The sequence below is a fragment of the Mangifera indica genome, chromosome 6 (genome assembly GCF_011075055.1).
Source record: "Mangifera indica cultivar Alphonso chromosome 6, CATAS_Mindica_2.1, whole genome shotgun sequence".
NCBI lineage: Eukaryota > Viridiplantae > Streptophyta > Magnoliopsida > Sapindales > Anacardiaceae > Mangifera > Mangifera indica.
This window is the reverse complement of record NC_058142.1, coordinates 2825427-2847396: the sequence shown is the minus strand read 5'-3', so window position 1 is coordinate 2847396 and position 21970 is coordinate 2825427. Positions and strand designations below refer to the sequence as shown.

Here is a 21970-nt window from a genome sequence, read left to right as displayed (position 1 = left end):
TGGAATTATTACAACATAGGTTTCTCCAACGAACAGAAAAGCTTTAATGTAATAATTTAGCTATACCTGTAACATTTGACCATCAAGAATGCTTCTTTAATTATTAACTTATGAATAAATAAATAAATTAATGAAGGAATGGTAGTGTGGATGATCCAGAAAATAGATAGAAGCGGGGGGGTGGCGTGGGTGGGGGCGGGAGGAGGTGGGTATTGTTTATTGTGGATTCCAAGTAAAGGAAATCTTAGGCCTGGCATGGTGAGATCTCTGTCCAGAGCATAAAAATATGAAAAAACGTGAGAGGGGTTCTTGGGATACCCCAACAATCCCAATCACTTCTTTACCGTACACCACACTAAAGTTTTTAAACTCTTTCTTCTTTGTTAAAATGAAAAGCCTGTTCCCATTTACGTTGTACTTTATTTTAATTGCCATGTTTAGGCCTTGGAGGGGTACTCTGATCAGCAAAATAGAATTGATCACTGAATTTATATTTTATATATTCAAAAAGATGATCAAATTCGGGTGAGTTTGTTGTTTTAAAAAAAAATTATCACATTTTTATTCTTAAACTTAATATTTATTAGTATTAAAGCTACTGATAATTAGGGTTTAATTTTTCATGATTCTTTGAAAATAATAAATGTTTATATATGCTAATAAAATTTACGAATAATTTTATAGATTTATAAGAGAATAGAGGCCGTTTCTTGTTTCGAAATATTTCTTCATGAAAGAGAGAGAACGAATTTTGGGTTTCACAAATATAGAAAAAGAGCTTGGGGAACGAGTAATCATTTTCCTAACACAAAACCGAAAATTCCTCATGCTTTTCCATGTTTAAATCAAATTGAACGATTTCAAAAAAAAAAAAAAAAAACTTGTACCATATATATATATATATATATAAAAGACGAATTACACTGATCTAACCAATTAGGGTGAGCCACATAGCTCTCAACTTTAGTGAGATAACCACAATTTACAATTGGCAATGAATTAAAATAGTCTTCCCCCCCTCGAGCTTTCTGATTTTGATTCTCTTTATTTATTTTTTTAAAAATAAATTAATTCCACCATTTATATTATTTATTATTGAAAAAATGTTCTTAAAAATTTTATATAATTTAGATTATATTTTGTTTATAAGGAAAATAATTTAATTGGTTGATCACCATATTTTTATGTTATTGGTGGTCATTCAAATGAATTTTGGCACTCGTTTTCATGTGAGTATAAGGTTCATATTTTGCTCAAATGCGGACAAATTAAAGCTTCCATCAATTAGGATCCTAAATGAGCAAAAGCAAACCATTGCTTTTTTTTGTTATTTTTCTTCGACGAAGCAACCTTTACAAAAAGCATGATGGCCTCAAAAAAAAAAAAATTGACCCAATCATTAACAAAATTGAAAATTATCTATTTGGTAATCAATTAATTATGTTGAAGGGTAAAATTATGTAATTATATATATATATAATATAAATAATATATTATTATATAATTAGATAATTTTAAATTAAAATTAAAATAACATCTAATCGTATAATAATATATTATTTATATATTTAAATTATATTATATATATATATAATATCATTAAATTAAACTTATATTTTTAAGTGTGTTTGGCATTTATGAATAAATTATAATCATGGCATTTTTTTTAATTTGTATTTACAATGTGGTATGCACATATGTTATATTATGTGATTATTTTTTGAAGATAATTTTTATTTAACACATGACTTTATCTTTTGTTCTTAAATAATTCTATTATGAAAGAAACATTTGCTTTGTCTTCTTTGAAATTGGTGTAAGCATCATGAGAATATGAGAGGATCATATAAACTACTATTTTCTCATTCGTTTTGGTAACATGAATATTTGCTACTTATTTTTTATATTTATCTGTTTTTTTTTTTTTCAGCCATGTTCTCTTTGATTTATAGCTCAGGTTCTAAAGCAAAAGTATCATGGGAGTCTCTCTCAGTGGGGAACCTAATTTTCGTCCTTTACACCTTTCTTATTTGTAATGTTGTGATGATACTGAGGTGGGTTGAGGATGAGGTTGAGGTTAAGGTTGATGACAATTGCATGGAAGAACAATCCAGTGTCTAACTTTAACACCACATCTGCATTTACATGATGTTCAAGTGTGGGGGCTCTTTCTCTTTCTCTTTTCTTTTTCTTCTACCTTTCTCTTCTTTCGAAAAATATCATAGCATGCACAAGTGCGCCTTGCTGGCCCTACTTTCTTGCATCATATCTTATGAGAAATTGGAACGAAGGTCCCATTCCCCCATCATTTGGTCACTTGGTTTCGTAGTTGAATTGGATTTGACCATGAGTATTGGCTAATGGCTAGCCATCACGTTTTATAATCAGAGCTTTTGTAATCTTCATAGTTAAGCAGAATGAGTATATATGATTCTCAAAATGTCTTCTTCTCCACGTGTTTGCCACTTCAGTCACCACACAAACTGGTGGTGAATCCACTGAGATAGATCGCGATATGTTTAGTAGGCAGTGTGAAGGTGACAAGTTTGAGTAATTACTCTATACTACTCTTGACTAATTTTATAGCCATGGCCCTGCAAAACCATTTCATCTGACTATAATTACTCTATATTTGCTATAATTTTAGAATAAAGCTAACCCCCTGAATTATACCCAACTGGAAACCACATGTTACATAAAGGGCGGTGCATGCGGTGGCCACCACCCTAAGAAGCTGTTGCCAACAGTCCCTGTTTCCACACTTCAATACAGAAAAATTCAGGTGTTATTTATGACTGCATAAGGACGTTTAGACATGATTAAATGAGAGAAATAAAAAGGTCAAGAGGCTGCTACCCACCTCAAAAGTAAATCGAGTACTTCATAGCTATACGATAAATTAATAGGACAAGACTTAATGGAGGTTTTTATGGTCCCAAAGGCCTGTCTATGACAGGTACAAATTATAACGAAAATCGATTTATTATTAATATGAAATTTATTGCCGCTGTATCATTAGGTTATTATTTGGCAGTTTAAACTTAATATTCTAGAGAATTTATTTTTCGATATATATATGGATTAATCCAATCTCATATATTAATTAATAAGGCCTCTAAAGTCTGAACTTCTAATGCTAACTTAACTAAGGCAAAATATAAATAAATAAATAAATAAATATATATATATATATATATATATATATATATATATATATATATATATATATATATATATATATATATATATATATATATACTATACTATACTATATGTAATTAAATAATTAAAAATAATTTTATCTTTAATTTAAAATCACTCAATCACTTGATAATATATATGAAATGTATACTTACTTATGTATTTAAAATAGGTATACATAATTTTTACTGTTATATAATCTAGCAAAATTTTCTAATCATAAGAAATATAAAGAATAGCTTTGCGATTGGATGTACTTTCTTGCATCTTGCTATGTGTCAAAATATAGCCATACGCAGTGCCCACACTACATTATCAGGTGGCTTATTGTCAAAGCAACTCCATCGCATCACACAAGATCTATGTGCCACTTTCGATGCCTAGTAGTGAATTGTGTTCACTTTGACTTCAATTGGCGTTTGCAAGCCTCTCAACTTAGTCAATTACCTAATCCTTAGATTAGAAGCTAATTAGGGTTTCAAGTTAAGTCTAGACTAAATAGATATCCAGTTCAAGCTTGTTAAATACGGTAAAACTATTTACCAAAACAAAACAAAACAAAAAAAAAGGATAAAATTTAGAGATGACAATCAAGCCTCTAAATTGAGTCTTCAAACCAACGGGGAGAAGATTTTTCAATAGGAATGGGGATATAGATAGAGATAACTAAAGTTCTCACAGTCAAGAATAAAGATAAATATATGTCCAATTCATTCCCTCCTTGATTTCTCCCATTTCCTACATATCTCCTAAATTTTATATATTGAACCTCTTTAAAAATTTTAAATTATTATAAATATCCATTGACATTAAATAAATATTTTATCATTTTCTAAATGAGAATGGGGGAGGAGAAATTTTTTAGTAGGATAGGAAAATGAAGGGAAAAGAAATTTTCCTAACAGAGAGAGGATAAAGATTCTCATTATCTTCGTACCAAGGATAGAAGGGGAATGAAAAAAAATTTTGCTTATGAAAACAAAGACAAAGATTAAAATATTTGTCCCTTACTTCGCCCATTGTCATCTCTAAATTAAAAGTACATAAAACTATTGGATCTTGGCTTCCAACGATAAGAAAGAATAAGTAATTTACATGTTGAAGAAGGCGATGGAGAATTAGGAGTGTAATTGCTATAAAATTTCCATGTCAAGATTATGTTGACCGAATGAAGATTGGATTACTAAAGAATGGCGGTGGGGTTTTGCTTGAAAGAGAAGGTTTGACGCATGAAATGGACCCAAAGACCTTCACCAATATTATTCTTGCGTGAAGAGTATGAAAATGTAGCATCACCACTCCAATTAATTCTCTCTAATTATATTAATAATTCTCACCGCCACCACCACAACACAACTGTTCTCAGTTTCTGCCCATTTATTTTCCTCTTATATATTGCCCTACCTGTCCTCTTCTATTTGGCTTTCGAAAAGGAGTCAATTTTATAATGTAGTTGGTGGGTATAAGAAGCTTCTTAGCATGACTAATTAGTTCTTTCACAATATTGGGTGTGTGTTATAATTTGAATATATAAATAATATATAATTATATAATTATATATTACTTTAATTTTAATTAAATATAATTTTATTGATGTTCAAAGCCAAAGTTAACGTAATAAAGTAAAATTAATCCTTTAGATTTGTGTCATGATGTTGGCTGAGAACCCCTCAAAAGTCAAGAAATTTTAAGATATAATATGACTAATAAAAACATTATTATTAATTTTACTAGTGAGATTCCACACTGGTTAAGGTAAAATTATTCGATCATAACTAAAGGTAAAGATGATAAAATGCTACAATGAATAGGCTGGCTCCTTTAGCTAAAATAATATTTAATTAGATAAAATAATAATTAATCATATAATGACATATAATCTAATGATCAATTAAGTTTTAAAATTAGTGATTATAAAATTGGTTAAATATTAAGTTTAAATTTAACCTGCTTAATGTGTTGGCTCTATGCCGAAATATAGAGTGAGTTTTTTTATATTATATTATATTTGTCGAGTGATCAAAGCCTAAACTTTTGCAGCACAGTGGTGGACTGGATCTCAAGTATGGACTGAGTTAAAAGCAAGCTCGAATATATTCTATTCAATATATAATTGACAAAGAGTATCAAATGTTTATGTCGTTGTTCTCGTTTATGGCCTGTAGGCTGTAGCTAGTCATCATTTCATTTGCAAGAGGAATTCAGTTTTTCCTCTTCTTGGGTCCAGTGCTGTACATACTATGATATCATTTCTGCAGTGTTGACGATCATGTGGTATATAAAATGAACCTGCCTTCAAGTTTCGACATTAGTCGTACAAAATCACTGAATCTACACCAAGATAGGCGACTGCAAATTGAATTTATAAATAAGAACAATGTGCCCCAACAACCATTAATTGAGTGATCATTATTGAGATTAAATTAGTTTAAATCAAAGTCAATGATAATAACGAAAATTGGTCCCCGCCGGCCACTGTGTATTGCCTAGCACATGCTAATGATAAAAAATTTTCAAAATTAGGATATGATTTAAACTGAGTCAAACTCGAATTTAATTCAGTTTAAGCGATGTCAAGTTCAAGTTGGAGCTTGTTGAGCTCCTTGTAAAATTATTCAAACTTGATTTGAAACTATATCTGAAAAAAAAAATGATTAAAACGGCATTGTTTTAATTTATTTTTATTAAATTTTTTTAGGTTCATGAGCTTTTTAAGCTAAACACCACTTAAGTTCGAGTTCAATATTGAAAATATTTAACTCTCAAGATTAAACTCGAACAATTTTAGTTTGAATCCAATTCTACTCAAAATTGGCGTGCATGGAAGCACAAGAGGTCAACAATTTCAAAACAACATGACAAGTCCATCGCTTCTCTTAATTTTCTTCTCCAATACTTACTGCCTGTCTCACACGACTGGTGTTGAATAGTTTTGATTAATTAATTCTTTAATTGGGGCCATGTGGCTCCCCCCACGCCCCGTCTTCTTTCTCTATTCCAACAAAAACCAGACTTTGTTTCAGCTAAGATTATTCAATGCCAACTTCTGAAAGAAGAAAATCTTGCACAAATTGCAGATGTGATATATTTATATGAATAACAAGAGAAAAAAAAATATAAATTACAATAATAATAATTAGAAAATTTTGTAGAGTATTAAAACTTTCAAAATAAAGGTTTGAGTTTGAATTTTTGTCATACTTATGAAATCTTAATTTACTTTATACAATAGTTATAGATTCAGTTACTGATGATCATCTGTTTGATTGATATAAATGTTTGTGTATCTTCCTCCTCAACAACCACTTTGCCAGGCCTGTTAAGATTTAATATGATTATCGTTGCTTCCACTTCCAAATAACACAACCTTTATTTTATAGCTTTGTAAAGCCACTTTGATCACCATCAATGCCGGCCTCTCCAGCTTGACGCCACCACCATAGATATCTAGCTATCTTAACATGCGTCAATGACTTATTGTGGTTGGTTCATTGCTTATTATTTGAACTTTTAAGATGATCATTGATAACACATGCGTAGTGTTAAAGGGGTTGGTGGAAGGTTTATGTTTGATTATTGCAAAGTGAGACTGCTGGGCCTGCTTTAATTAAGGTCTTAATTTGCTAATTATTATTAACACACTCGATCATCATCACCTCTAATCCAACGCAATGCTATTAACTAACTGATCAAATTGGTGGTTAAAAGAATGCTAGAGGCAAGAAGAAGCTAATCCAAAAAGCTTAATTCAAGCTCTTAATATGTTCAATAAGAAACAAAGGTAATGAAGAGTCTACATACATAGCTAGAATATAAAAAGATAAGAAAAACTTAACTAGCTATTTGATAGAGTTGCCTGGCTCCATTAACCCTATCCAATTGGTCTTCACGCGTGGATTAATTAGTCTCAAGACTTTTGTTTTTCGACATTATAGTCGAAGTCTCTGAAAGGAGAAGCAAGATACACCTGCTCTAGAATGACAATGCCCAAAAAACACTAATGAAGATCTCACATCAAAGGGATAACCCAGATGGAACCTATGCCTAGATAGCCAATTCAATTATGAGCTCCACTTTCAGATTCATAGATTACAAAATTATTGCCATAGATGACACTAATATGATCGGTTCATTTCTTTAGATTGCTTGATATATAAGTTACAGCACCAAATTCAAACTACTTAACAAACTCTCAAGTAATCATTCAGCAGGCAGTCGTTTTGGTAGGTGCAATAAAGAAACAAAACCATAATCTTAATGGATTCATAAATAGATTCTCCATATATTCTTTCAAGAGAGAAATGCAGTCCTTGTTAATGGAGCCAGTCGCGTGATGGACCAAAATCCAGATTCGTTTCAGAACTTGCCGGGGTGAAATCATAACATACGTAATGCTTTATGTACCTCTTCTCTATATGAGTAGGTACTAAGAAATGAAAAACTTTACTGCCATTACTAAAATCCAAATAGAAACTACAAGGACATTCTGGTTTTTGTTCTTGACTCCATTTAAAATTCAGGGTGAAACTTTACTAAGTATAGGAGATTTGAAGCTATCAGCATTCTTGTAAAAAAAAGACCATGAATCCTTAACAAATATGAAACATCAACAAGAAACAAAGTCAACAAAATAAACCACTAAAATTGAACACCCAAATTGTTACAACAAATTAATTGATCCCCCCCTCTTCTATACCATTATACCCAACCCCTTTCCCCTAAACCCAAAAAACAAAAAGAGTAGAGTATAAAATTAATTAGTTTCGAATGTGATCCTCACTGAGGACTGCAACATATACCCCTCCAGTAAACCTCCAATCCCAACCTTATAACAAATACATTACAAAGGAAAACCCATGTCATACTTATGCACATACAAAGTAATAAGACCGATCGACTTACTTAACTAAAAAGTTGCACCAAGGAGCAAGCCCTTTATCTCTTCAACACTGTAGGTAGATAGTGGAGATGAAGAAGAGGATCCGAGGTTCCTCTCAGCGCAATCACCGATGTCAACCTTGATGATAAAACTAATAGGCTGAATTGTTGCTGCTGACATGAACACTCCGATCCAAGCTCCTTCCATCTATAATATGCTTCAGTAATAACATGTTCTACTCTCGTTTTCTTTCTTTTTTTTTTAAATCTTTTGGAAATCAGAAGTAATGAGCTAAACCTGAGCTACTAAAAATGCCAGATATGACTAGGTAAAAGAGGGAGACAAATTGAAAGGAAACGATGTTTGGATTTGCTAGATCAGAGAACTGACTGAGGACCCAATATTATTAGATGGATCATGCCAAGCGCCGACAGAAGTTGTATTCCAGTATAGAGATGGATCTGATAACCCGATTGGCTCCATCTGATTCTGGCATGCTACATTCCAATCCATCCTGTTTTGGCCCTCTTCCACTTTCACTTCTTTCATTGATATCCTGGCTCCACCATTGACCGTCATTTGCAGATCTTCTAAGGATGTTATGGAGTTGAAATGGTTGGGTACTTCAGCGCTTTTTACGCCATTGTTGATATACTTTTGGTAGTGAACAGTAGAAGCAAGCAAAGGAGCCATAGTTGGAGAAGCAGCGGTGACAGAAGGTGAAGAACCGAAAGTGGAGTAGGTACTCGAAAGAAGAGAAGTTGAAGTAACTACATCATGGATTTGCTTAAGTGGGTCAAAGCCATTTCGATAACTAGTAGTACTATCAGAAGCATCACTAGAAATGAACCCAGAGGAAAACCCTAATCCAAGAGCATTCAACTGAGGCTCTAGGTCATAGCCAGAAACAGTGTCTACGCATGAAACCCTTGAATTAAACCTAGAAAATGGAAGGTTCATTTCAGATGGGTTTGTGGGTAAACCATAAAACAAAGAATTGATATGATTTGAGGTTGAAGAAATATCAAGCTGGTTTTGATTAGAAGGATTAGGGCTTGCACTAGGAGTTGAAGATGCTCCATCAATGGAAGAGGAAGGCCTCTTCACACGCTTGTTTTTCCTGCAACCACCACCAACAGGAACATTTCTCAGAGTTCCACCTCTTGTCCAGTAACGTTTGCAGGCCTTGCAAAAGTGTCTCGGCTGTGAAAGACTGTAGTTGTTGTAGTAACAGAATTTGGTGTTTGAGGAATCACAGCGAGGACACTTAAGAGGTTGTTGTGGAGGTTGATCTTGGCCTGGTTTCTCCATAAGCCTACTTGTGGAAGCCATCAAGTTTTTCTCATCTATCTGATTCTGCAACCAAAGAGGAAGAAAGCAAGAAAAAGGTCAGGTTGGTGTTTATAGGGTAAATAACAACACAAATAAAGATATTCTCATCCAAAAGCAAAGAAACAAATATGGGGGCATGTTTTGTCCAATAATTGAGTGAGTAGTGAGGGAGAGAGAAAGAAAAGAACCCGTGGCCATTCGTTAGTAGTTGAAGAGATGACAAGCATCTTCTCACAGTTACCCAACATTTTTTCTCTCAGAGGAATAGTTGAAACAAAGAGTAAACAGACAAATAGCCGGTGGCAACGTGAGTCTTTCTTGATGGGGTTGAAATATCATGTCAGTGAGATAGAGAGAGAAGGAAAGTGATTAGCACAAGAGAATTATGGCATTATTGATCTAATTTCACGTGATGGGTCTGGCCTAAAACGAATTTCAGTAGGTATTTGTTTAATGCAACTTAAAAAAATCAAAAGAATATAAAGTACATTCAAAATCGAAGAAGAAGACAGAGAGGTAAAGCAAGCATAGTTATTAACAGATGAATCTCGAGAGGTTCAAGAAAAAGAATTAAAAAAGAAAATTACATTACATGAGACTGCGCACTTCGCAGCACTACGTAACATTCCTTTGTATAGATGGAGGGAATCCCTAGAGCACAATACCCAATACAGCAAAACCCACTTTCAACTTTTTTTTTAATTTCTATAATTTACATAAATACTAATAATTATGATTTTTTAAACATTTATATGCATTTTTAATAATAAATTTAATCTATATATAATTTAAATCTTAATCTCTAAACTTAAATTAAATTGTTTTGATAAGACGAAGGTTAAAAGAATAAACTTAGTTCTGAGAAAGATTTTACTGCATCATGTTTGAGTATGCAGAGATAATTTAGCCATAATTTCTTCCTCAGATATCAGATTGAGATGAATTCTGTGGCTATATAAAGTTAAGAGGCAGAGTCACAATTGATTTATTAAGAACTCAGCTCAATCTATTCATTTAAAATGTGTAATTTCGATTGCAAGTGACAGGTTCAAACATGGTAGTTTGTAGGACGGATTGAAAAAACAAAAAAAAAAAAAAAGAAAGAGCTTGAGAGGGATTCTTAATACAAAATAATTAATATGGTTTAATTTCCTTGATCTAATCATGCCAGCACTTGAATAACTAATAACAACCTAATTATCAAGCGTATACATGGTAAAGGTTAACTGCACATTTTTTGTATTTTCTTGGTATGTACAGTACAATATATCAACATGGCAATATGAACATGCTTTTACTTTTAATGAAGAATGTATAAATTATTTACTGAGAGAATTTGAAAATTCCAAGAGAAAAGGACAAGAGGGCTCCATGTGGAAGTCTCGTTTACACCTCATATTCAAAAACACAACACACACAGCAAGACCACAAGACCAGACCAGACCAGACCATTTCACTTTGTTCTTCTCTGGTCTCTCTAGCTAGCTGTGCATAAATTTCATTCCTCTCTCTTTAATGGGCAATGGGCAATGGGCACGGAGCCATGTGGTGGGCAGCTCATCTCATAAGGAAAAAGCCACACACAGTTTGGGGAACAAACGGATTTTGTAGTCTATCAAGGGATCTTCTCCTCCTCCCTAACATCCCATCATTATTCTTCTGCAGTCTCTGATCGATCATCCTTTTACTAATCTTATTACATTATCTACTGACCATATAGCTATTTTTAATCTAATTTAAAATATGACTGTCTCAAATCTTACCCCTTAACGTACTACATCGGCATGTTACAGCCAGATTAATAAAGATTGTCCTGTCAGTTCAATTTCCTAATTCCCAAAAGTGATAGGATTCTACATGCTCCCCCAACTTGCTTTTGTTCATCTGGATCTTCCCAAAATGGTCAAATGGGTCAATGATTATTCTGGAGATCCAATGGGATGTAATCTTCATGTCTACATTATTATGTGATGACAAACTAGGGTTAAGGTTCATCACCCTGCCACATAATTAGGTTTATACAGAAGAGAGGCTGAGTTGGGTTGGCCAAGATGTGACATATATGAAATGAAACCCACCTCCTAGGCAATCAAAAACAAAACAAATGATGGCGTTGCTACTAAGAAAATCTGAAACGGATTTAGAAAGGGTAATATATTTGTCTTTATTAGATCGGAAGGTGATGGTAGGATTAGAGAATATTATGTCAAGAGTAGTATTTATAACGTGAAATATTATAACAATGATTTTAAAATCAGAGTAGATAGATTGGTTTAATTGATTAAATTAAGAATCAATTTTAAATTTGATTTAATTAATATAAAAAATTATTTTTATTGAATTAATTAAATTTGATCAAAAATTGAGTTTAATCATATAAATTAATCAAAAATTAGATTTGATCAAAATATTAAATATTTTTTAAAATTTTAATTATTTTTGAATAATTTGATTATTTTTTATTAAATTGAATGAATTTCTAAAGATTTGTAAGAAAAAATAAAAGAAAAAAGAAAAAATATTTCATATCCATTAAAATGTTTTATATAGATAATAATTTACAGAATTATTTTTTTATGTATCATGAGATTGAGACTTTTTTATTTTAATTGTTTCGTTTGAATCAAATGAATAATTATTATTATTTAAAAATAATATATTCTAATTTCTATAGATGTGAGTATCTTGATTAATTTTATTTTTTTATAAATTTTTAAGTAAAATATATTTATTATTATTTAATAATAAATTAAATTGGTTGATTTTCTGATTGAATCGATCGAACTATGAACTAGTGAGATAATTAATTCGATCATCGATCCGATTTTAAAAATATTGGATTATAACGTACATTTATATAGGGATATTTAAATATGTTACACCTTATCTCAATGTTAATGGTATATATAAATAGTTTAGTCTAATTAAATAACAAAAAATTATATTATTGGTTATTTTTCTTAACATTGTAAGAATAAATATAATATATAATACTCCAATATAATATATTATAATAAAGTTTATCTCTAATTTATTTGTATTATAATTACAAATTTAAGTGATTGTAGACCTCTAAAGTCTAGAGTTTACAGTAAAAAATTTTCTAGGTTAACAAAAAAAAAAAAAAACTCTAATATATAATAAAATATATAGTTTGTAGGCTCATAATAAAATATACACTTTAGAGATCCATGTAAGTGTTAAAACATGGCTTCAATAATACTAATAATTACTATTTTATTAGATTAAACTGTTTTCATCCTTCGTAATTGAAACAAAGTATCACAAATCCGAACCCTTAGCGGTGAAAACAAAGTATCAGGTAAATATATAAAAAAAATAAAAAAAAAAGTGGTGATAATTGATTTTCAGGTGGCAATGGAGATGGCAAATGGGTCCTGCCTACCCACCCAAAACCACTTACCATTCCACCACAACTGACGAGATTCCAAATTGGCAAACATGAAAGAAACCCAACATGCACGATAAAGGGTAACCTGTACATCAAGATTTTTTTTTTACAAAGAAAATTGGGACCAATTAAAGCACGAAATCCCAACCCAACTGTGCCCACTAAACTCTCTTCTCATTGCACCCTAAAAAATGCCCAGACAAAGATCTCTCTCCCATCTGTTTTCTCAACACTTGAGCCACTTATTTTCCCCAAACCACCACCACCCCTTTTTCTTCATTGGAAAATGACATTCCTCCTACCTAAATCATAGCGTTTCTCTCCTTAATATTTGTATATTTCTCTTTGAAATGACAAGGGCTAGTTGGATTTTTCGTTCAAGTTAAGTGCTCCTCTTTGAAACTTGAGGTGCTCGAAAGTTCAAGATGAATGGGAATGGATGAAATAGTTTGTTAATTCACATTCAAAAAAAATCGAATCCCATTTTGTGATGTATCTATCATGTACCATCCTGTACTTTTATTTTTATTATATATTTTGATCGATGGTGATCACTATTTAAAAGCTCATTCATTATGTCGAGTGGAACAACACACTACATATTTTAGTTGGCATCATCATGTAAAGTGGGTATCATCAGTGTTCTTGGTTTGACATTTAAAGCCAACAAAATGATAATCAAAACTTTATATATAATTAAAAGGGTCACATATATAATACATATAGAAATGACAGAAGCATAGTGGAGGGTAGATTGAATGGAGAGATGAAGAAGAGTCAAACCTGGGAACTTTACCCTAAGTAGGAGGAAAAAGCATGGAAAATTCTGGTGAGCTTCTGGTCATACATTCAAAGTCTTTAATTAGATCAGAATCCACTCACCATATAAAAATATTTACATATTAATTACAATCTCTTATAATATATAGTTTAGTTTTAGATAAGGTGTTAATTAGCTTTGGACTGTTGCTTATAGAAGTTTCAAGAGCCGCCTGTCCTGTGGGGTCTCAAGAATGTTGTGGGAGACAATCCTTCTTTTATTTTTATAAATTTATATCCATTAGTCTAAACAAATTAATTTTTAATATATTTCTAAAGAAAATGACACGCACCAATCACAAATGGTAGTTTGAGATCGGTGATCTAAGTTGATATAGGAGGTGATGTTGAAACTTCACAGTTACTCTAATTGATAATTAATTATAATTAAGTACCAGAAATGAGCAGTGAGTGTGAGAAGAGACATTTAATATATTATAATTATAATTAATTCCCCTTTTATTTTTATAAATTTATATCTATTAGTCTAAACAAGTTAATCTTTAATATATTTCTAAAGAAAGAGACACATACACCAATTACGGATGGTAGGTAGAGATCGGCGATCTAAGTTGATCTAAGAGGTGATGTTGAGACTTCACAATTACTCTAATTGGTAGTTAATTATAATTAAGTACTGGGAATAAACAGTAAGAGTGAGAAGAGTGGGATCCTATTATATATAATAGATATTTTATAATATATTATGATATAAATAAAAAATAACATGTATTTTAAAATATATTAAATTAATATAATATAATAAATATTATATGATACGATATGTATTATATAATATATATTACTGATATAAATTAATACATCTTTTTAGGAAAATAGTAATGTGATGGAGATGTATTGGAAATTTTTAAAATTTTTAAAGAGTTTTCTAAAATAACAACATAATAATTAAAAATTTTATATTATTTTATAAATATTTTATTATTTTATTTAAAAAACATATCTTACAATAGAATATACCATGAAAAAAATAATATTTTTGATATATAAAATGATACATGTATATATTATTGTTCATTTTCTTAACGGTGACCAAATTGCATGCTCACCCAAAAGTATCATTTTCAGTGGACTTTAATCGGTTATACCTTAAAATCTTATTTCTGTGAAAAGGGCACATGAAAGTAGAATTTGGGTAGGCACAACTAGATTGGAGATTTTGGGTTGGCTCATTGGTGAAAGCAGGCTTAAGGTCTTGGATCCCTCTATTGCGCCCACACGTTTCGTCTGAGTGGCACCGTGCATAATTGTCGTGTAATTTTGGACCCTTCCTCCAATTGAAGATAAGGCTTTGCATCATTGGTTAGGCCATCTAACTTCTCGCTACAATAACACAAGTAGCTGGCTACGTAGGTAGGCTCTAGGGCATATTAGATTTGACAGTTTCAGTTTCCAATCGTCAAAATCATAACCCTACCTAATTTTCCCGCGAGTGATTAAATTTTCACACATAAATCATGCCATTCCATCTAAAATTTAACCTAATTTAAAAAAAAAAAAAAGAAGTTTTATAATCTCATTTTAATGTTTAAAATATAATAGTTTAATTATTATATATGTTCAAAAATTAATAATCTAATCTAAGTTAAGTTTGGAAAGTCTAATGACCAAAATTATCATCCATCTAAACTCAAACTTATCAAATCTGTTATTTACCTAACTCATTAGAACAACCACTCATCCAAACTTAGCATATACCCACCAAACCTTAAACATAACATTTTGACCGTTTTACATGATTGAAAAATATATAAATCATTTATCTCCGTACGATCATGTCTCATATATATATATATATATATATATATATATATATATATATATATATATATATATATATATATATATATATAGCTATTTATATGACAAGGTACAGTTAAATTTTATTCTACTTGAAATTAGCTGAATGGAACACCTCCATTAATGCAATTTAATCAATTGCAATGGCATAGAGTGGTCCAGCATGGTGAAAACATGAGTAAAAATTTCTCAGTAAAAGAACCTATAATTATGAGGACTGCCTTGTCACTGAATGAGGCTTTTCTTTTCGTACACACGGCCCAATTCCCGAACGATTTCAAAATCCAATCAACAACCCAGGCGTGCAAATTTCTTATCCAAACAGATAATGTAATAAATAAAAATAAATCACCATGAAAACGAGCAAGGAGTATAAAACAAAGAACTGGGTTAATTAGTTGCAGAGATTTTGATAGGTTGTCGACGATAAGATTAGATCTAATTTTTAGAAGTGACAAATCAGAAATGGGTCCTATCAATACCTGAAACTGATTGAACTTCAAATTTATCACGTTGGAGCTTCAAATGCATTCAATTCCCTCGTACAAACTGGGACCAATCCAGCCAAATTCGCATAAGCGCAGTGGTCCTGTCCTTTTCGATGACGATGAAGATGATAATGTAACTAGCTGTAACGCCCGCCTGCCATATATATAATTATTTGTATTGATGTGCCCAGCGCCCACTGATTCAGTAACTGCTCTCTCAGTGGAAAAACATGGAATTGGCCCCTTCCCAGAAAAAGATTGTCAATTGTAATAAACAGAGCGGCTCCCACATTCATGTCAATGCCTTTGACGTACGTGAGAAAGGAGCTAGCGTCCACAGAAGTAAATTTTGTTCAGACTGTAAACCAATCAAAGTTATTGATAGAGAAAGAAATGTTAACTGGTGATCCTTCACATATTCTTCTCTTATTTCACCTTATCGGGAATTTTGATTTCTTTTAATAAATCTTGAATAATTCTTCTCCCCCCATCTCTGCATCTTCTTGCTTGCTTCACAACATGATGGGCTCGAGCAAGGCCAAGGGAAAGGGAATGAAAGAGCTGGTGACGGAGGAGGAGGAAGAAGATGATGATGAGGATTCTAGTATTACTGCAGGTTTTGACGAGGATGATAATAAGAAGAAAAGTAAGAAAGCAGCGACCTCGGTTTCTTGTCAGGTGGATACTTGTACGGCTGATATGACCGACGCCAAGCGATACCATAGGCGCCATAAGGTCTGTGAAGTCCATGCTAAGGCTTCCGCCGTTCAACTCGCTGGTCTTCAACAACGTTTTTGCCAGCAATGTAGCAGGTTCTTTCTAAACCCAAATTCTTCTTCCATAGCCCATATTCATGATTCTTTGTTCATTTTTGTTGCTCATTATTAACTATGTAGGTTTCATGAGCTGTCGGAGTTTGATCATGCGAAAAGGAGTTGTCGACGGCGATTGGCTGGACACAACGAGCGACGCCGCAAAAGTTCATTTGAGTATCATGGAGAAGGCTCCAACTGAAAAGAAGTAAAAGATGCACACAAATGGACTACCAGACCTCTCTACCTCCACAATCAGATATTCAACAGTTTTAAGGTCTAATTTTCTGTGATATCTGTGGAATCTGGATGCTCTCTCTCTTCTGTCAAAAATAATGTTTTCTGTCCATCACAACACACCATTTTCTAGATGGTGTGCCCCATTATTGCCAATAATAAACATTATGGTTTCAAGCTACAATGTCATCTGCTTATGCTTTGCACTGACCACATTTTACCACTACTCCATTTCACCCAACTTTTCTGTTGAGGTTCCTGTTCCATCCACATAGCCATTTCAATGTTCTGCATGAATAGAAATGTTATTTTACAAACTTCATGCAGATTGATGATCAGGTAATCGTTGCCATAAACTACATGTACAAACAAATTGTACAAATCACCCAATTAAATATTATCACGTCAATTTATACAAATAAGTTTATATATATGATATTACTCAATTATTAGAGCTAGATCAAGAATATCCAATCGACCGGGTTTCTAAATAAAGTAGCCCCCAAATATTCCTAAATTATGAAAAAAGGTTTTTTAACTTTTTTCACAACAAATTTTCTCCTTGTAAATAATTCCGTGAAAAAATAGAAAAGAAAACTTGCCCAAAAACTTACAACATGCAACTCAGATTTACTAGCAAATTAAACTGTCAACAATAGAGTAAGCTGAGAAATCCAGGACGACATATAATAAGTATTGCTAGTCATGAAGATTTCACTATTTTCATAGAGGCCACTGCAGTGAAGTAGAAAATCACATGGTGAATTGCCATGACCAAGTTCAGCAAGCTTGAACAGTGTATATGATTCAGGGACATTTACAAAACAATTCCGAAATCCTTTCGGTATTGTAAAATAGGTAAACTATTATGGCCCCTGATAATAACAGAAGTAGACAAAATTGACAGCGCAATTGCCATTTGTTTGTCCAACTACTCTACACTAAATGATCACTTTGACAGGTTAGAATATGCATTCTTCCTTTCACAAAAATCAAGCTCTGATACCACATGAAATATCCGCAGATAAGCTATGTAGTAGATGGAGTAAAATCCCTAGTTATGCCTGATCCCTAGCAATTGTATGGCTAGCTCCCAGGTGACAATGGCAGCTGCATTAGCAGGAAAGGCCCTTGCTATTGTAGGACCTAAGCCTGCATAGCATCCCTTCAATCCAGCTCTCCTGTAAATCTAGAAAAGCGACAGAATTAACATCTTTCTTTAGTGTTTTGAAAATTCTGGAGCCCTTTCTATACCCTGCAACTCTCCCTCTCTTTATGCCTTTCCCAGAGATGTGGGTTAAGGGGTAGAGAGGTTTGGACTAGAAAAGAAGATAGAGGGAATAAAAATACTATACCGAGTTCAAAATCTGAAAAGGATTTCTAGTGGAATTTTTATCAGGATCAGTCTGGATAATAGTTTTTGCCACAACCAAAGGCAAAACGGCTGACCAGAACTATGAAACATAAATGATAAAAACAAAACTTAATACTGTAAATTGGTTCACAAATGAAACAGTTGTAAGGGTGTCAAGGTGCTTACAGCTACACCACCAAGACCGCCACTCACAATCCCAATTCCCATGTCAATCAAGTTTCTGTGATCAGATGAAGCAGCTTTAAGTCGTATATGCATGTAATAACGAACATTCTCATAGATGCTGGAAAAGACAGCATTTCCCAAAGCTTCTCTTAACAGTGTTGTTGATCCCCCACGAAATATTGCTGTAACCTGAAACAAATTCCATCAGCTCAACGATTACCCAAAACTTTTTGTTTGCCAGAAGAAAAGAATTTACTCACCCTTCACTTTTTACAGTTTTAAGTGCACAATCAAGAGGACTAGTGTATCTACTGGAATTTGGAACCAAAGAGTCAGTCCCTTGAACTTGCATCCTACACTGGAGAAGCTCAGTGTTTCACAGATACTGTGGGTAACAATGTTGATTATAGAGGAAAAATAAAGTATGATATGTAACTTCCCAATCACTTACCTTCACTAACTCAGACGGACACAAAACAAAACTGATAACAGATCCACCAAAAGCAGCGGAAGGAATTATTACTTGGGGTTGAGGCCCATCGTTTTTGTGCCACTCCCTTAATAAGGAAAAAAGGTTCATACATACATAATTAGATGAATCGACACCTTGAAAAAAATATATCAACAAAATCATTGAAGTACTAGTTTGTAGGTATCTCATCAATAAATCTACAAACCTGCAGAATTTGTTTTGTTTGGGAGTAGATGCCAAAAAGCAGTGAACTCTCAAAAGCCATGCCAAAAAAAGATGGTGTTGCTCCCCTGTACAGTACCTGTCAATGACAACAGCCAGTCATTATTCTGGAGAAGACATAAATGTGAAGAATTAAGGGCCAAAGAGAAGGAAGGGTGCCAAAGGTTATTGAAAATGCCATGCTAGAGTAATCTAAGTATCAAACACGGTTTAACATTCTGTGGGATATTAGAGAGATCATCAATTGCAACTATAATCATGCATCCTATAGCCTACTATTTATAGACCCATTAAAAGTCAGCAGAGTTGGAAACAGAGTGGTGAAGGACCTTAGAATGAGACCACCATATTGGCATACATACTCACAGTTGATACACAGTCATCACACATGGATTAAGGAATACATAACATTAAGCAGAATTGCAACATTGCATAGTAAATAGGTCATAGTAATACATAAATAGGCCATTCAGTTTCTCCGTCTACTTCTTGTGATTATGAGAGAAGTTTCTTAAAAAAATTATTATGACCAAATAAGACACGCATTCTCAGTCTGAAAAACCAAAGAGATACAATATGAAACAATAATTTTAGACATGAGGATTCACCACATGAAATTAATATGAAGAAAATTAACCACAATTATACAATATCATATATAACATTAATTCAAGAAATTCTCATCAACTCCCTTTCTCTCCAGTATGTATGATGACTAGGAGGTAGTAAAAATGGCAAAAGTAATTATTAAAGCTACGGTCATTAAAGCCTTGGATATTTTAACCATCTCCAATGTGTCCTAATTTGGTCCCATAAAGTTAACTAAGACACAACTCATGACGAAATCAAGGTATCCCAACATTTTAACTCATGCATGCAAACAATGAAAGACACTTTTCAAATTCAAAGGCAAAGCCTGTAATCAATAAAAGAAAAATGAAACTTCAACTTAACCTTATCAAACCAGGGTACAGGGAGGAATGATCTGAAAGCCACCCTAAACTTAAGAGACTAATGATATCTGTCAGTATCAACACAGCATGCTAACAAAGAATTACAACAGCATACAATAATGAATTCTTTTCAGACTCTACTGTTTTTTGAGGGCTTCCTAAGTAATTGCCTCACAATCCCAAAAAACAAATTCATCAAACAGAGGGTTTGTTCACCAAAGCCCCAACATAAAAGAACTTATCATATTATCAATGAACTTCATAAATGTGGTAAAAACAATTTCTACCCAAATATATGTAAATCTATCAATTAAAACCAACATAAGTAAGAAGCAACATCTAATTGTAAGTTCATCTACAAGAAAGACGAAATTAAGACAAAGAAACATAACCCGTCAGTGCTTAGTGTCCTTGCAGTGCAATGCAATCCATTCTTGTACTGAATCCCATGAGTTTCAGTATTGTGTTCTTGCAGCTTCACCTAATAAAATTCACCACATACCCATATTGAAAAAGTTCCAAAACATCAGTAACTAAACTACAATCCATGCAATCAGCAAGAAATTGCAAATAAAATGAACAATACAGAAAGACAAAGACGGGGTTGCCAAATACATGAGTAGAAAACTGCAAGCACAATTCTGTGAGTCCAAGTGTTAGAATTAGTTACCTTGACAGTATCAAAAGGATGACCGGTAATAACAGTAGCAACACCGGCCAACAAGCCAGCGACGTACTCCTTGTAACCGGAGCTCCCTGCCATTTGGAATCTTTTAAAGTCTTTACTTTCCTCTAAAACTGTTGGGCTTTTTGTAAAGAAGTGAATGATTGGAGACAACATCACGGGCCACTCTGTGTCTCACTTGTTAGTATCAACCACCACCATGAGGAGTGGAAATTGCGGCTCATTCCGCATTCTAAAACAAATTAAAACAGTTGCCAACTTTTATTTCATAATTTCCTTCTCTGGACGCTGGATGAAGTCCGTCCTTCCACGTTTTTGCTATAAAATAAAGGCCAAATGACTATTTCCCACCCAAGGTTTGATGTTTTGTCAAGTTTCCACCCTTTAACTATAAAAACACCAAACACTCACCCATGGCCTGTTAGATTTAACAAAACCATAATCTCTGAAAATTTAATCTCATTTTCCCCCCAAAAAGTTTAAAAACTAACATTTTTTTTTTAAGCCAAATTTGAAAAGATCTCATTCCCCCCCCCCCCAAGGTTTATTTCCAAACCTTTCACTTTCTCCGCCGCCATCGCCGGTCGTCTTTCCCTCTCGACAGTTTCTCTTCCACCGACGACCCCCCTCAACTCCACCCCAATACATACGCAGAGAAAAATCATCTGGGAAGAGAAATCGTCTTCCCAGACGACGAAGACGAGATCAATTGATCTCGTCTTTGTCGTCTGGGAAGACGATCCAGACGACGACGACTGGGGATAAAGTTTTTTGTCTTCCACGGCTTCTTCGACTCTGATCGGATATCCAAATGAGGGGAAAGAGATCGTCGGAAGGAGAGGATGCTTCGGGAGGGAGAGGTCATCGGCAATGGAGCCAGAGATATCACCAGAGATTTCAAAACGAAACCCTAGGGTGAAACTGTGATTTTTTAAAACTTAGGTTGAAAGAAAATTTTAGTTTTTAAAATTTAGGGGGCAAAATTAGATTCTATTTTAGTTTATTTTTAATATTATAGAGAAAATGATGATTTTACTCTTATCATCGTTAGGGTTTTGTTAAATCTAACCGGTCATGAGTGGGTGTTTGGTATTTCC

The 21970-nt window shown here is 33.1% G+C and overlaps 3 protein-coding genes across 9 annotated transcripts; 1 reads left to right on the top strand and 2 right to left on the bottom strand.

Moving 5' to 3' along the window:
• Positions 1-7823: 7823 nt before the first annotated feature.
• Positions 7824-9753, bottom strand: LOC123219797 (dof zinc finger protein DOF1.4-like). The gene is made up of 2 exons (XM_044641785.1): positions 9601-9753; positions 7824-9436 (listed from the first exon to the last, which is right to left on the bottom strand). Exons 1-2 carry the CDS (start codon positions 9658-9660, stop codon positions 8453-8455), a joined length of 1044 nt encoding a protein of 347 aa, XP_044497720.1. The 5' UTR covers positions 9661-9753; the 3' UTR covers positions 7824-8452.
• A 6121-nt stretch (positions 9754-15874) lies between these two features.
• LOC123219343 (squamosa promoter-binding-like protein 3) lies at positions 15875-17185 on the top strand. Its single transcript, XM_044641247.1, has 2 exons — positions 15875-16764; positions 16849-17185. The coding sequence occupies exons 1-2, from the start codon at positions 16472-16474 to the stop codon at positions 16964-16966; spliced, it is 411 nt and encodes a 136-aa protein (XP_044497182.1). The 5' UTR covers positions 15875-16471; the 3' UTR covers positions 16967-17185.
• Positions 17152-21197, bottom strand: LOC123219342 (mitochondrial arginine transporter BAC1-like). Of its 7 annotated transcripts, none has more exons than XM_044641240.1 (8): positions 20859-21197; positions 20581-20669; positions 19219-19314; positions 18993-19098; positions 18801-18899; positions 18542-18730; positions 18357-18455; positions 17696-18190 (listed from the first exon to the last, which is right to left on the bottom strand). In XM_044641240.1, exons 1-8 carry the CDS (start codon positions 21027-21029, stop codon positions 18056-18058), a joined length of 984 nt encoding a protein of 327 aa, XP_044497175.1. In that variant the 5' UTR covers positions 21030-21197; the 3' UTR covers positions 17696-18055. The 7 variants fall into 7 exon arrangements, with proteins under 7 accessions (XP_044497179.1, XP_044497175.1, XP_044497176.1 ...); XM_044641241.1 differs by having other exon boundaries at positions 17696-18182; positions 18542-18731; positions 18802-18899; XM_044641244.1 differs by lacking the exons at positions 17696-18190; positions 18357-18455 and adding an exon at positions 17152-17289 and having other exon boundaries at positions 18542-18731; positions 18802-18899.
• Positions 21198-21970: the final 773 nt, after the last annotated feature.